Here is a 14900-nt window from a genome sequence, read left to right on the forward strand (position 1 = left end):
TTATTTTAAACACAATATGCCAGGAAAGTAACTGATCTTTTAAAATCAATTATCAGTTGGTATACTATTTTCTCCTTTCAGTTAGTTAAAAAAAAAAAATTTAGTGAAGTGAAGCTTCCAATCTACCAAATTTTACCAAAGTTATTATTTCAATTACCAAGCATGTCTGTTCATCTCCATGGCCTAATCGTCCTCCAGGACCATGACCACAGGTGTAAACCTGCCCTTTCTGAGACAGAAACACTGAGTGAAATTTACAAAGCACCACCTACAGGAAAACAAGAGAATATCATTAAATGTCTGTATAAAATATCCTTTATTTTATAAAAAGAAATAACAGAATATTACTAATTGTTTAAGCTAGATAATGGGTACATCAGAATTCATTATACTATTCTCTCTACTTCATACATGTTTAAAATTTTCTGAAATAAAAATTTTAAATATATACTGGTCTATTTTAAAACTATGTCTAAAAACACCAACAGATGGGAAAAAATAAATTTAGAAGGAATTAAGCACATGTAACCCAGAAGAGACTAAACAAAGGAAAATACAAAAAGTAACCAATTGTTTTCCAATTTCATAAAATCCCACACAACAAGAAGTGAACAGAACTAAATACGAAGTATAAAGATTACCAGATAGTGATATACTACTAAAGAAAATAGTAGAAATGCTGTAAGAATATTTTTTCAATATCACCTATACAGAGGGAGTGGTGGGTAAACAGTATGTCCTTTTTATATCTCTGAAATGTTTCAGTTCAGTTCAGTTGCTCAGTCGTGTCCGACTCTTTGCAACCCCATGAATTGCAGCACGCCAGGCCTCCCTGTCTATCACCAACTCCTGGAGTTCACTCAGACTCACGTCCATCGAGTCAGTGATGCCATCCAGCCATCTCATCCTCTGTCGTCCCCTTCTCCTCCTGCCCCCACAATCCCTCCAAGCATCAGAGTCTTTTCCAATATGTCAACTCTTCACATGAGGTGGCCAAAGTACTGGAGTTTCAGCTTCAGCATCATATCATTACAAGGCTTTAAATAATTTATACTGATTTTCAAGCTTTTTTCAAGGCATCATCAGTACACTCATTTTACCTAAATACTATTTAAAAATCCTTTTATCTTTAAAAAATTTGCATTTGTATTTCTTATGCTATCCATAAATATTTCTAACTTAGTACACTAAAAAAGGATTAAGAAATTTAAAAATCCTAGAATTGTTTATAAGAATATTATAAGCTGAACTGCAAGTGCTATTTACACATATCCTTAACCACTTGGCAAGTTCTGTAAATACTTTTTTATAGAACTTGTTTTTTATAGAAGAAAGTTTATCAAAGATCTAGGTCTTTGATTAAAGAAATAAAGTCATTTATTTAGCTATACCACAAACATCTAGAAAGTCTAAAAATAAAACAAAAAACTGTATTCAAATTTGTAATACAAAGTTAAAATCTGTAAAGGAAATATTATTTTATGAAACTGAAATAATACATTTTGTTCAATCCTATATTCAACATTAGAGCACCTCTGTAATTTCCAACTTCGGCTTCCTTGGTGACTCAGTGGCAAAGAATCTGCCTGCCAATGCAGGGTTCAATCCCCGGGTAAGAAAGTGCCCCTGGAGAAGGAAACGACAACCCACTCCAATATTCTTGTATGGCAAATCCTATGGACAGAGAGGAACCTGGCGGGCTATGGTCAACAGGGTCTCAAAAGAGTCAGACACGGCTTAATAACTAACAACAACATCAAACAACCAATGCCAGAGTATAAGACCTTCAACTTTAAAACCTCTGAATTTTTTAAAGAGGCAACTGATCAAGGATTTTCATCTTAATTATCAGGAATACATAATGCTAATAACAATAATCTCTGTCCCACGGCAGTCAATTCATCTGGCACGACAGAATCAGCTGTTTTTCAGTGAGTAATGCAGAGGTCTACATAACCAGGCATTCAGTAAGTAGTGCCAAACACTTGTTTCCTTTTTTCTTACTAATTTACACTACTTTCCTCTCAAACCTATCCATAGTGTTTGTGTTTCAACCCTTATTTTGTGGTTAAAAAAAATCCTTTGCATCCTTAATTTCTTCACAAAATACTTAAGTGTCCTTGTCTTAACTGAAATATAGCTTTGTTTTCATGTACACTGTTTCATCCTTAACCCTACCAAGTGGAATATGCTCAATTCTTCTATATTCTTCTACGTATCTTAGAATCAGAAGGTACAGTCAGCCAGCCCATTTCCTGATGCCTCCATGACTCCTTCACATTCGTGTAAAAATCTCTGCTCCTGAAAAATCTTACCTCACCAAATCTGACTGTATCTTGTACCAAGTCAGAAAAGGAAAACAGGAGCCTTTCTAAGTGCCTCAACTCTGATCAATCATTCGTGGCTGCTGACAGGTGAATTCTGAGGACTTGCTCCAATTCACTTTAAAACAGAGAGGCAGGGAAGAAGACAGTGGGACTGAAGGAGGAGGGCAGAGGAAGTGTGTGCTGTGATTGAGCCACAGTATCTACCAAAAGCTTTCAAGTAGGTGAGAAAGAACAGCTAGCCCTGCTCTGACAGTTTCCCTCACGTTCTCTAGAGACTCTGACCCCAGGCTTAAGACTCTAGTCTGTCCCAAGTCCTTTCAGCATCCTCCATTCCTTCCCAGTCTTTGTATTAACAGATGGCTAGCCAGAATCAGGACACCTGATCTGAAGAATTGAGCATATTCCACTTGGTAGGGTTAAAGGATGAAACAGTATACACAAAAACACAGCTCACTTCAGTTAAGACAAGGACACTGAGTACTTTGTGAAGAAATTAAGGATGTAAAGGATTTTTTTTTTAACCACAAAATAAGGGTTGAAATACAAACACTATGGATAGGTTTGAGAGGAAGGAAAGCGGTATTTGGCACTATTTACTGAGTGCCTGGTTATGTAGACAGCCCCATTACCCCTGATACCTCCATTGCTCCTTCACATTTGCGTAAAAATCTCTGCTCCTGAAAAAACCTCCCCTCACCCAATCGACTGTATCTTGTACCAAGTCAGAAAAGGAAAACAGGTGCCTTTCTAAGCTTTCAGGACACTACTCAACTCTCTACTTCTTTCGTCACTCTTTATTCTCATGTGGGCTCCTATTCTTGCCCTCTCAAATTTTAATATTCTCCAGGGTTTAACTATTACGTTTTTTAAATTGCTAGTCATGATACATTAGTGACTTCTGGTGTGAAAAACAGTGTCCTGCTGCTGCTGCTGCTGCTAAGTCACTTCAGTTGTGTCCGACTCTGTGCGACCCCAGAGACGGCAGCCCACCAGGCTGCCCCGTCCCTGGGGCCCTAAATATGGTGGCTGTATAATTTATCATCCAATAATTGGGGGAATAAAAAGGGATGACAGTTATGATTACATCAAGGGGAAAACACGAAGAAAAGGACTCAGCAGACATACTCTGAGTGTTATTTTCGGATTTAGAAAATGAGATTTATAGCTTTAAAAATTATTAAGTAGAGGTTGTTTAGGAGTGGCAAAATTAACACTTCAGTTAAACTTAAAAACTTTGAAGACTATCCAGAGTACAACTGAAATGAAGCTCAAGAGGAAGAAACGCTGAGGCTAGATATGTATTGTACACACAGAGACACACACATACAGAGCATTACAGAAAAAGATGAGCAGGTCAATAGTACCAAAATCCACTGAAGAGGGAGATAACCAGAATTATGAGATAAGGACAAAGGCAAAACCTTTACAATTATCAATTAAAACTTTACAGTTACTTATATTTAACAACTCAGGTTCACTTACCTAAAACTAATAACAAATTGAGTTTCAACAACAAATTCACTTGAGAAACAATTTGAAGAACTCTAAATGGAAAAAAAAGCTAGAAAACCCAACAGAAGTTCTACCTTTAAAAAACTACTACCTGTACAATGCCTTCTAACTTCTAATGCCCCGTATACAAACGTGAATGTGTTAGCCACTCAGTCGTGTCCAACTCTTTGTAACCCCGTGGACTGTAGCCCACCAGGCACCTCTGTCCATGGAATTCTCCAGGCAAGAATAATGCACAAACATCTCATAGTTTTATGATACTTTACACAGTCTAATTATGATTAAGACTAACAAAATCTTAGAAGAATTAGTAAAATACCTGCTTGATATAAATCCCACTCCTGGAGAACAGATCCACCAACTCTGGATGATGTTTGCTATTCTGGCTTCCATGACCCAGGGTGAAATTTGTATTATCTCCCCAAGTGTAGACATCTGTAGGATCTAAAATGAAAATTAGTTTTTATATTCTATCACATTTTAAACAAGTATCAGTGTTGTTTAATTACACACTGAACTGATCAATTTACTTCAAATATGACTCTTTACCAAAACCAAACTACCGTATTTAGAAAGATACTACCAAAATTTTATTTTATATTATCCATCTATTAATTTAGTATAACACTCTAGAAACAGAAATCAGAGGATCCAAAACAGCACAGGCCTGTCTCAACGAAGGCAATTTAACATGTTGAACCCTTGTTTCTTTAGCAGCTAAGATTTAACTGCCAAATGAGTAAAATGCCACCTGCCATATTCACTTAGCTCTCAGGAAAATACTACATATAACTATTTAAATGTAGATGTCATTAAAGTGGTTCATATATACAGGTTCTAAATGAAGCACATGGTATTAGTTTCTATTATTACATAAAGATTATTTTCGAATAGTTTGCTCTTGATAGATGCAAAATCACACTAGGAATTAGGGCAACAAAAATGAAAATGGGATAAAAATCACAGCTAATTATGATATAAATCTTCATCTTTTATTTTGGAACGCTTATCAAGTTCTTGAATGGAACAATAACTATAACTTGCAATACAGTGTCCAAAACAGAAATAAAATGAAGAACATGTCCTCACCTAGATTGCTCATTAGTTAAAATGCAAATTAACTAGTGTCCCCATTTACATCTCTTCTTCTTTTCGATCAATTTACATTCACAAAGCTCACAGGGCACAAAAATTGAAAAGATAAGTGCCACTACAAGAACGAACATGTGGACAGAGGAACCACTTCCTTTCCCTTTGACCTTAAATGCTGTCCTTTCTCAACGCACATCAATCACTTTACAGTAGCTACAATTCCAGCTGCCTTTGTTTGTTGTTCAGTCAGAATCATGATCGACTTCTTTGTGACCCCATGGACTGCAGCACACCAGGCTTCCCTGTCCTTCTCTATCTCCTGGAGCTTGCTCAAACTCATGTCCATCGAGTCAGTGACGCCATCCAACCATCTCATCCTGTCGTCCCCTTCTCCTCATGCCTTCAATCTTTGCCAGCAGCAAAGTCTTTTCTAATGAGTCAGTCAACTCCTCGCATCAGGAAGCCAAAGTTCTGGAACTTCAGTTTCAGCATCAGTCCTTCCAATGAATGTTCAGAACTGACTTCCTTTAGGATGGACAGGTTTGATCTCCTAGCAGTCCAAAGGGCTCTCAAGAGTCTTCTCCAACATCACAGTTCAAAAGCATCAATTCTTCGGCACTCAGCTTTCTTTATAGGCCAACTCTCACATCCAAACATGACTATTGGAAAAACCATAGCACTGACTAGACGGACCTTTGCTGGCAAAGTAATGTCTCTGCTTTTTAATACACTCTCTAGATTGGTCATAGCTTTTCTTCCAAGGAGCAAGCGTCTTTTCATTTCATGGCCGCAGTCACCATCTGCAGTGACTTTGGACCCTAAGAAAATAAAAGTCTGTCACTGTTTCCATTGTTTCCCCATTTTTTTTGCCATGAAGTGATGGGACCGGATGTCATGATCTTAGCTTTGTGAATGTTGAGTTTTAAGCCAACATTTGCACTCTCCTCTTTCACTTTCATCAAGAGGCTATTTAGTTCTTCTTCACTTTCTGCCCTAAGGGTGGTGTCACCTGTGTATCTGAGGTTATTGATATCTCTCTGCAATCTTGATTCCAACTTGTGCTTCATCCAGCCTGGTATTTCACATGATGTACTCTGCACAGAAGTTAAATAAGCAAGGTGACACTATACAGCCTTGATATACTCCTTTCCCAATTTGGAACCAGTTCATTGTTCCATGTACAGCTCTTACTGTTGCTTCTTGACCTGCATACAGATTTCTCAGGAGGAAGGTAACATGGTCTGGTGTTCCGATCTCTTTCAGAATTTCCCAGTTTGTCGTCATTCACACAGCCAAAAGCTTTAGCGTAGTCAATGAAACAGAAGTAGATGTTCTTCTGGAATTGTCTTGCCTTTTCTATGATCCAATGGACATTGGCAATTTGATCTCTGGTTCCTCTGCCTTTTCTAAATTCAGCTTGAACATCTGAAAGTTCACATACTGTTGAAGTCTGGCTTGGAGAATTTTGAGCCTGACTTTGCTAGCATGTTAGATGAGTGCAACTGTGTGGTAGTTTGCACATTCTTTGGCATTGCCTTTCTTTGGGACTGCAGTGAAAATTGACCTGTGGCCACTGCTGAGTTTTCCAAATTTGCTTGAGTGCAGCAGTTTAACAGCATCATCTTTTAAATTTGAAGTAGCTCAGCTGGAATTCCATCACTTCCACTAGGCTTTGTTTGTAGTGATGCTTCCTAAGGCCCACTTGACTCTGCATTCCAAGATGTCTAGCTCTAGGTGAGTGATCATACCATCATGATTATCTGGGTCATGAAGATCTTTTTGTATAGTTCATTTGTGTATTCTTGCCACCTCTTCTTAATGTCTTCTGCTTCTATTAAGGCCGTACCATTTCTGTCCTTTATTGTGCCCATCTTTGCATGAAATGTTCCCTTGGTATCTCTAATTTTCTTGAAGAGATCTCTAGTCTTTCCCATTCTATCGTTTTCCTCTATTTCTTTGCATTGATCACTGAGGAAGGCTTTCCTATCTCTCCTTGCTATCCCTTGTAACTCTGCATTCAGATGGGTATATTTTTCCTTTTCTCCTTTGACTTTTGCGTCTCTTCTTTTCTCAGCTATTTGTAAAGCCTCCTCAGACAACCATTTTGCCTTTTTGCATTTCTTTTTCTTGGGGATGGTTTTGATCACCGCCTCTTGTACAATGTTACAAACCTCCATCTACAGTTTTTCAGGCACTCTGTCTATCAGATCTAATTCCTTGAATCTGTGTAATTATAAGGGGTTTGACTTAGGTGATACCTGAATGACCTAGTGGTTTTCCCTACTTTCTTCAAGACTGTGTTTTTACTCTTAGACACATAAATGTAGATTGAAATTAAAAAGTATAAAATAAACCTAAGTGTTCTGAAAGAAAATCAAAGTTATCAACCTATATATATTAGAGTAAAAGTCTTTGCAGATATCCACACACAAATTTTCTCAGGTATTTTTATAACAATAAAATTCTTTAAAATTTTCTAAACTTTACTTTAATGGAATATATTTATGGAGTTTTCTTACCAGTATTTTTGAATACTACATGAGTTGGTCTATCCTTCATTACAAGATCCAAAGCTGACAAGCCTTCTTTATCTTGAATATACAGATTAACACCATGCTAAAAGAGGAAAAAATGTGCGTATAGATACAGACATACATGCATATATTTTTAATTACTTATCTATAATCAGTAACATTTATATTTATCAAGTCAGATGATCAAACTATAAAGAACATCAAAAATAACACCTAATAACAATTATCTCCTATGCTCATAAACATTTATTTCTCACACAGAAGAAAACTAAGATAAGTCAAATATCCAGTTCTTGGTAGAATAAAGAAGAACCATAAAATGTAAAGAAGCAACATTTAAAACCAAAATGAAACAAAAGTCTAAATGAACTAGATATGAAAGTTTTCCATGGCCACCCAAGTCAGTTACCTAGAGGCCCTAACTCTGAGAGCGTGTGTGTATGTACATACAGTTTTGTTTTGCTTTTTTTTTTGGTATTTAAAAAACCAAATTCTACATCCAGATAAGGGGTGTAAAGATTTCAACACAATGGCAAACAATAGTTTCTACTTTTTGTATGTTTATTTTTTCAGATTTACTGTACATAATGTGATCACCTATGCTCCATCTTTTTTACTTAAATTCTGTTATATCTACTATTGATATGAAGACAGTCATATTTTTTATTTCTATTTGTGTGATTTATATCTTTCCACTTAAAATTTTCTACGTGCAATTTCAGAGCATTGTCTCATCACTTACAGTTAGACTGTGTCTTCAAAGTCACTACTGAGGGCACAGGTTCAATGCCTGGTTGGGGAACTAAGATTCCATAAGAAGTGTGGTGTGGCCATAAATAAATGTGAGACTGTGCATTTGTGTGTTTTAAGAATGAATTTTAATCTATAGTTTTATATCTCCAGAATTTAAACATGAAATAGAACATTTTCCATCCTGTTTATTTAAGGCAGTTAGTATACCCGATCCTTAGTACATACTTACTGTCTTTTAAAATATAATGGGAGGAGAGAAGTACAATGTCAATTCATATTACTTTTACGTTACAGCTTTTTAAATACAAAAGGTACTCCTTTTCAAAAATAACAGTATTTGTTGACAGTTTAATAAGGCATTCAACAATTACTTTTTAATCTAAGTTTCTTTTTGCTAAGATTTATTACTTATTTTGGGCTGTGCTAGGGCTTCATTGCTGTGCTCAGGCTCTCTCTAGCTGCAGGGAGGAGGGGCTGCTCTGCCGCGGTGCCCGTGCTTCTCTTCTCCCGTGGCGGCTTCTCCGGCTGCCCCGGCTGCCCGGCAGGGACTCGAGGTGCACGGCCTTCAGCAGTTGCGGCTCGCAGGCTCCGCAGTAGTGACGCATGGCTCAGTCGCTCCGTGGCACACGAGGTATTCTCAGAGCAGGGATCATAGCCATGACCTCTGCACTGGCGGGTGGGTTCTTAACCACTTAACACAGGGAAGCCCTCAACAACTATACTTTAACTGATGTGAGTGATCACTGCCTATCCTCACACACTGGAGTTATAGGCTGAGATGGAACCATGAAATTTTTAAACTTTAACCAGAATATGTCAGAACACTGTTTTGGGTTACTTAAGAAAGGGACTCTCCTCTTATCTTGTAACAATGAATTTTAATAAACTAAAATTAATTCTTTACCACGGAGCCACCAGGGAAACCCAGTCCATGGCATTGCAAAAGAGACAGACAAGACTTAGCAACTAAACAGCAATACCAATTCTAACTTCATTGTGTTCTAGACAGTAACGACATCTGATTTCACAAGGATTGTCAATGAACAAAAACTACTCAAGGTAGTGAGCTGACAAATAAAACAAAATTCAGAAGTGATCTTTTAATAAGATCTTAATAAATTTAAAAACGTATGTTGCCTATTTTCTAAGTTAGATATAATAAATCCACATAGAAAGACCTGATTTTGACCTTTATAAGCATAAAAAGGGCTGATTCCAGGGCAGTGTTCCAAGTTATGAATTTGACAAACAGGATCCCAGAAACTTAGATCCCTGCACATTTTACTTTACCAGTTTTATAAACTCATCCTAAACTTTACTGGATCCTATTTGCATCTTCTTAAATAGCCCCAAATGCATAAAGGACTAGGAACTTGTTTTGCCTTTGGAGTTCCCTATGTATGGTGGTCTCTGATATTTTTTAATATGCTCACTTTAAACTCTAAAGGTAGAGGACCAGTGTGTAGTCTATCTCATTCATTTAAAGATCAACTCTTTACATATTCCCCAAAGAGGAGATAAATTCACCAGCTTACTAAATAGCATCTAAGCATAACAAAAAAAAAAGCAAAAAAGGATTCTTTTTTTTTCATTACAATATCTCTAGCACTGAGATCACTGCCTAATACACATCAGGCACTAAAGAAAAACTTCTGTTCCAAATACTTTACAAATAGGTTATCATTTAGTCCACGCACTCTTATGATTCAGCTAGTTCTTCCATAAGAAGTTTCTGCTGAGGGTTTTCATCTTTGGCAACTGGGAACTGACAGTATAGGTGTATTTTTATTGTACAATTTTAGCACTTAATTTAAAAATTTCATACTATAAAGTTGTTATCAAATGTAATTAATTTAAAACGTGTTTTTCTGTATAGGCTCTTCCTGGTCATCCATAACACCTTAAATGCCAGAGTTGTCAGCAGGAGCGAAATTGACAGCAAACACCTCTATCATTGCAGCCCCTCCAATTAAAGAGTTAAAAGGGGAAAAGAAAGAAATCTGGGCTAAACAAATGCAGATGGATTACAGCAACATGGGAGTACTGAGTGGAAGAAAGACGTTTCTATGGGATATTTTATCAGTGGGAAGCATCCACGTTGGATGTCTATCACTGATCAGAAGGACGCTTGATGAAAATCAGACAGCCAAGCCAAGAGCAAGGTGGCCCAAGGCACAATGTCCTGGCCTCTCCTGGCCAAGGCAGCAAGAATGACTGAGGATTTCTAAAGGTAAATGCAAGCCAAAGGGAGGGAAGGTCCAAAATTCATACCAGAACCTATTTCAAACTGAAGACCCAAATCCTCACACCTGAATGGCAAACCCTAGGACACCAGAAAGCCAAAGTACGTTCTCAGGCTTGAAAGGGTCAGCGGTCACCCAGTTTCCAGCAGAAACTACAGGGAGAGGGCAAAGCAGAGCTGACGGATACTGTAGTGCTTACTAACCCAACTCTTCCTATAAGAGGTTATAACAAGGGAATTAAACTGATACCCAACAGTTTTAGATATAACAGGAATTAACAGTACTATTAATACTTAAGAAAAGTTTTTCTTCACTGAAATTCCCTGGGGAAGAAAAAATGAGGACGGTACCATCATTATACTTTCTTTTATAGTTGAAACTGAGGTTCAAGATTCAGTAACTCATCCAAGATGACTTGGTAAGTGGTAGACCTAGAGAGTTTAGCTCCAAAAAGGATATTTTGCTATTAATATATACTGAAAATTATCTTGATCAGTAAATGTTACTATCTAAGGACCACGACCCAGATAATCACGATGGTGTGATCACTCATATAGAGCCAGACATCCTGGACTGTGAAGTCAAGTGGGCCTTAGAAAGCATCACTACGAACAAAGCTAGTGGAGGTGATGGAATTCCAGTTGAGCTGTTTCAAATCCTGAAAGATGATGCTGTGAAAGTGCTGCACTCAATATGCCAGCAAATTTGGAAAACTCAGCAGTGGCCACAGGACTGGAAAAGGTCAGTTTTCATTCCAATCCCAAAGAAAGGCAATGCCAAAGAATGCTCAAACTATCGCACAATTGCACTCATCTCACACGCTAGTAAAGTAATGCTCAAAATTCTCCAAGCCAGGCTTCAGCAATACGTGAACCGTGAACTTCCAAATGTTCAAGCTGGTTTTAGAAAAGGCAAAGGAACCAGAGATCAAATTGCCAACATCTGCTGGATCACCGAAAAAGCAAGAGAGTTCCAGAAAAACATCTATTTCTGCTTTATTGACTATGCCAAAGCCTTTGACTGTGTGGATCACAGCAAACTGTGGAAAATTCTGAAAGAGATGGGAATACCAGACCACCTGACCTGCCTCTTGAGAAATCTGTATGCAGGTCAGGAAGCAACAGTTAGAACTGGACATGGAACAACAGACTGGTTCCAAATAGGAAAAGGAGTACGTCAAGGCTGTATATTGTCACCCTGCTTATTTAACTTATATGCACAGTACATCATGAGAAACGCTGGGCTGGAAGAAACACAAGCTAGAATCAAGACTGCCGGGAGAAATATCAATAACCTCAGATATGCAGATGACATCACCCTTATGGCAAAAAGTGAAGAGGAACTAAAAAGTCTCTTGATGAAAGTGAAAGAGGAGAATGAAAAAGTTGGCTTAAAGCTCAACATTCAGAAAACGAAGATCATGGCATCTGGTCCCATCTCTCCATGGGAAATAGATGAGGAAACAGTGGAAACAGTGTCAGACTTTATTTTTCTGGGCTCCAAAATCACTGCAGATGGTGAACGCAGCCATGAAATTAAAAGACGCTTACTCCTTGGAAGGAAAGTTATGACCAACCTAGAGAGCATATTCAAAAGCAGAGACATTACTTTGCTGACTAAGGTCCATCTAGTCAAGGCTATGGTTTTTCCAATGGTCATGTATGGATGTGAGAGTTGGACTGTGAAGAAAGCTGAGCACTGAAGAACTGATGCTTTTGAACTGTGGTGTTGGAGAAGACTCTTGAGAGTCCCTTGGACTGCAAGGAGATCCAACCAGTCCATTCTGAAGGAGATCAGCCCTGGGATTTCTTTGGAGGGAATGATGCTAAAGCTGAAGCTCCAGTACTTTGGCCACCTCATGCAAAGAGCTGACTCACTGGAAAAGATTCTGATGCTGGGAGGGATTGGGGGCAGGAGAAGGGGACGACAGAGGATGAGATGGCGGATAGCATCACTGACTCAATGGATGCAAGTCTGAGTGAACTCCAGGAGTTGGTGATGGACAGGGAGGCCTGGCGTGCTGCGATTCAAGGGGTCGCAAAGAGTCACACACGACTGAGCGACTGAACTGATCTGAAAGATCACTATGCAAACAATTGTTTTCAAGTCAAAAACAGAATATAAGCTCCTTAATGTCTTACAATGTGACCGCAAGTTCCTTGAGGACAGGAACTTTGTTCTGCTTTATTCTTCTCTGGTCCTCCACAAACACGACTGAATGCCTGTACAAAAACAAACTGTGCAATTTAAAACTCATGATTTCTGACAGTTTTTAACCTGCGTTTATTAATGAAACAATACCAGGGTATATCGCAAAACATTATTTGTCTAACCAGTACAACAAGCCTAGATTTAATCTACTTCATGGGAAATTTAAAATAAACTGATTCTGGGAAATCTCACGGACAGAGGAGCCTGGCGGGCTATAGTCCATGGAATTGCAATGAGTCGGACACTACTGAGCAACTAACACTTTTCGGGCTTCCCAGGTGGTGCTAGTGGTAAAGAACCTATCTGCCAATGCAGGAGAGTCCCTGGGTTGGGAAGATTCCCTGGAGGAGGAAATGGCAACCCGCTCCAGTATTCTTGCCTGGAGAATTCCATGGACAAAGGAGCCTGGTATGCTACAGCCCACAGGGTTGCAAAGAGTCGGACATGACTGAAGCGCCCTAGCACGCATGCAAAACTGATTCTGATTATTTTTTTAAACAACTATAAAAACTCTGCCTTTTCATACTGTTTATGGACAGCAAGGAGGTCAAACCACTCAATCCTAAAGGAAATCAACCCTGACTAACCAATGGAAGGCCTGAAGCTGAAGCCCCAATACTTTGGCCACCTGATGTGAAGAGCCAACTCACTGGAAAAGACCCTGAGGCTGGGAAAGACTGAGGGCAGGAGGAGGAGGCTGCAGGGAACAAGATGGTTAGACAGCATCACTGACTCAATGGACATGAATTTGAGCAAACTCCGGGAGATACTGAAGGGCAGAGAAGCCCGGTGTGCTGAAGTCCACGAGGTCACAAAGAGTTAGACACGACTCAGTGACTGAGCAAAATAACAATAAAAACTTAATCCCTAGCCAAACAAGAAATGAACACACTACTCAAATCAGAGTCCTTATATGATTTCAATAACTAGCACCCTTTTAAAGTAGCTAATAATATAGTTATAGAAAAGGAAACCATACTTCTTAAAAATACTGAAAGATATATAGTACTGTGTAAGTGACAAAATGTCTGGGATTTACTTTAAAATAACACGGGGTGGAGAAAGTCAGTGGAGACATATTAAATATGTAACACAAAATTGGCCAATAGTTTACAATCTAAAAATGGTTACAATAGTAAAAGATATCAAGTTCTTATCAACGACAAGAACGCCAATCTCTTCGTGGAGATTAAGAAAAACACATGCCAGACCAAAAAGTTTTAAAAAAACAGATGACACTTACCTTCAGTAGAGACCAAACACAATCAATATGTCCATAAAAAATGCTTCTATGCAAAGCTGTCCATCCTGACTCCTTGTCTTTCACCAAGGGATCCACTCCTTTCTCAATAAGCCAATCTAACACTCCTTTTTTTCCACAGGAGGCAACAAGGTGGAGGGCATTCCGGCCAAAGGCATCCTTGATGGTTGCAGCATTGTAACAATGACTGGAGAGAAAGGCCTTAATCTGGTTTTCACTCCCCTTTGTTACCACAGAAAGGACATCCAAGGCATGCGTCAGGGAGCGACACTTTGATGTGCAGTCAGGGATGGAAGAATTCATCCTAATTGTTTTTATGCAGCTTCCTTCTTCAGAATAGTCAGATAATTTAAAAAAATGAAAAAGCCAGGCCACAGAGCTGCTATTCAGAAAGACTGATAGAGAATAAATGGCCTGCTTAGGGTTATAATTTAAATCTTCCTGGCAACAGTATAAAACTATATAGATTTGTACAATGTATTTTGGCATTTAAATCAAAAAATTATAAATAACTCTATAAAGTTTATATCAAATACAAGTTCTTTCTTTAAAAAAGGAAACTTTCCACAGTTTATAAATTATTCCTGGAGTCAAGCACCAAGGGGGAGTGAGGAGGGGAACTCCCCCTCCACACTGTGTGATCCTTTTAAATATCCATAATTGCAAGGGTGACCTGTAAGAGAAGGAGAAACAAAGTGAAAGCTACAGGACCTCTCTCTCACTCAAGCATTTCACAATACAATCATCCCCTGTGTAAGCGCCTCTGACTCCCACCTTCAAAAGCGAGCAACGGCTGGCTCTGGCTTCAGTCGCTCGGCCTCCCCTGTGATCCTCTCCGTATGGAATTTGTGGCGAAGCTGAGAGCTTCGCTGACAAAAGCTCGGCCTCCTCTCCCAGTTTTGATGAGGGAGGTGAGTTCTGCTTGACTATAAGCCTGTCTGAAAGGTGGCTCCATCCACCCCCACCG

The 14900-nt window shown here is 38.7% G+C and overlaps 1 protein-coding gene across 1 annotated transcript in view; it reads right to left on the reverse strand.

Moving 5' to 3' along the window:
• Positions 1–14236, reverse strand: part of IBTK (inhibitor of Bruton tyrosine kinase) — an 80619-nt gene extending 66383 nt beyond the window's left edge. Inside the window, exons 1-4 of the mRNA XM_052645753.1 lie at positions 13916–14236; positions 7451–7547; positions 4159–4283; positions 158–268 (exon numbers count right to left, since the gene is read on the reverse strand). Coding sequence (XP_052501713.1) covers positions 158–268; positions 4159–4283; positions 7451–7547; positions 13916–14236 — 654 coding nt within the window. The remainder of the gene's footprint in view (positions 1–157; positions 269–4158; positions 4284–7450; positions 7548–13915) is intronic.
• Between the last annotated feature and the right edge of the window lie 664 nt (positions 14237–14900).

The sequence above is a fragment of the Budorcas taxicolor genome, chromosome 9, assembly GCF_023091745.1.
Source record: "Budorcas taxicolor isolate Tak-1 chromosome 9, Takin1.1, whole genome shotgun sequence".
Classification (NCBI taxonomy): domain Eukaryota; kingdom Metazoa; phylum Chordata; class Mammalia; order Artiodactyla; family Bovidae; genus Budorcas; species Budorcas taxicolor.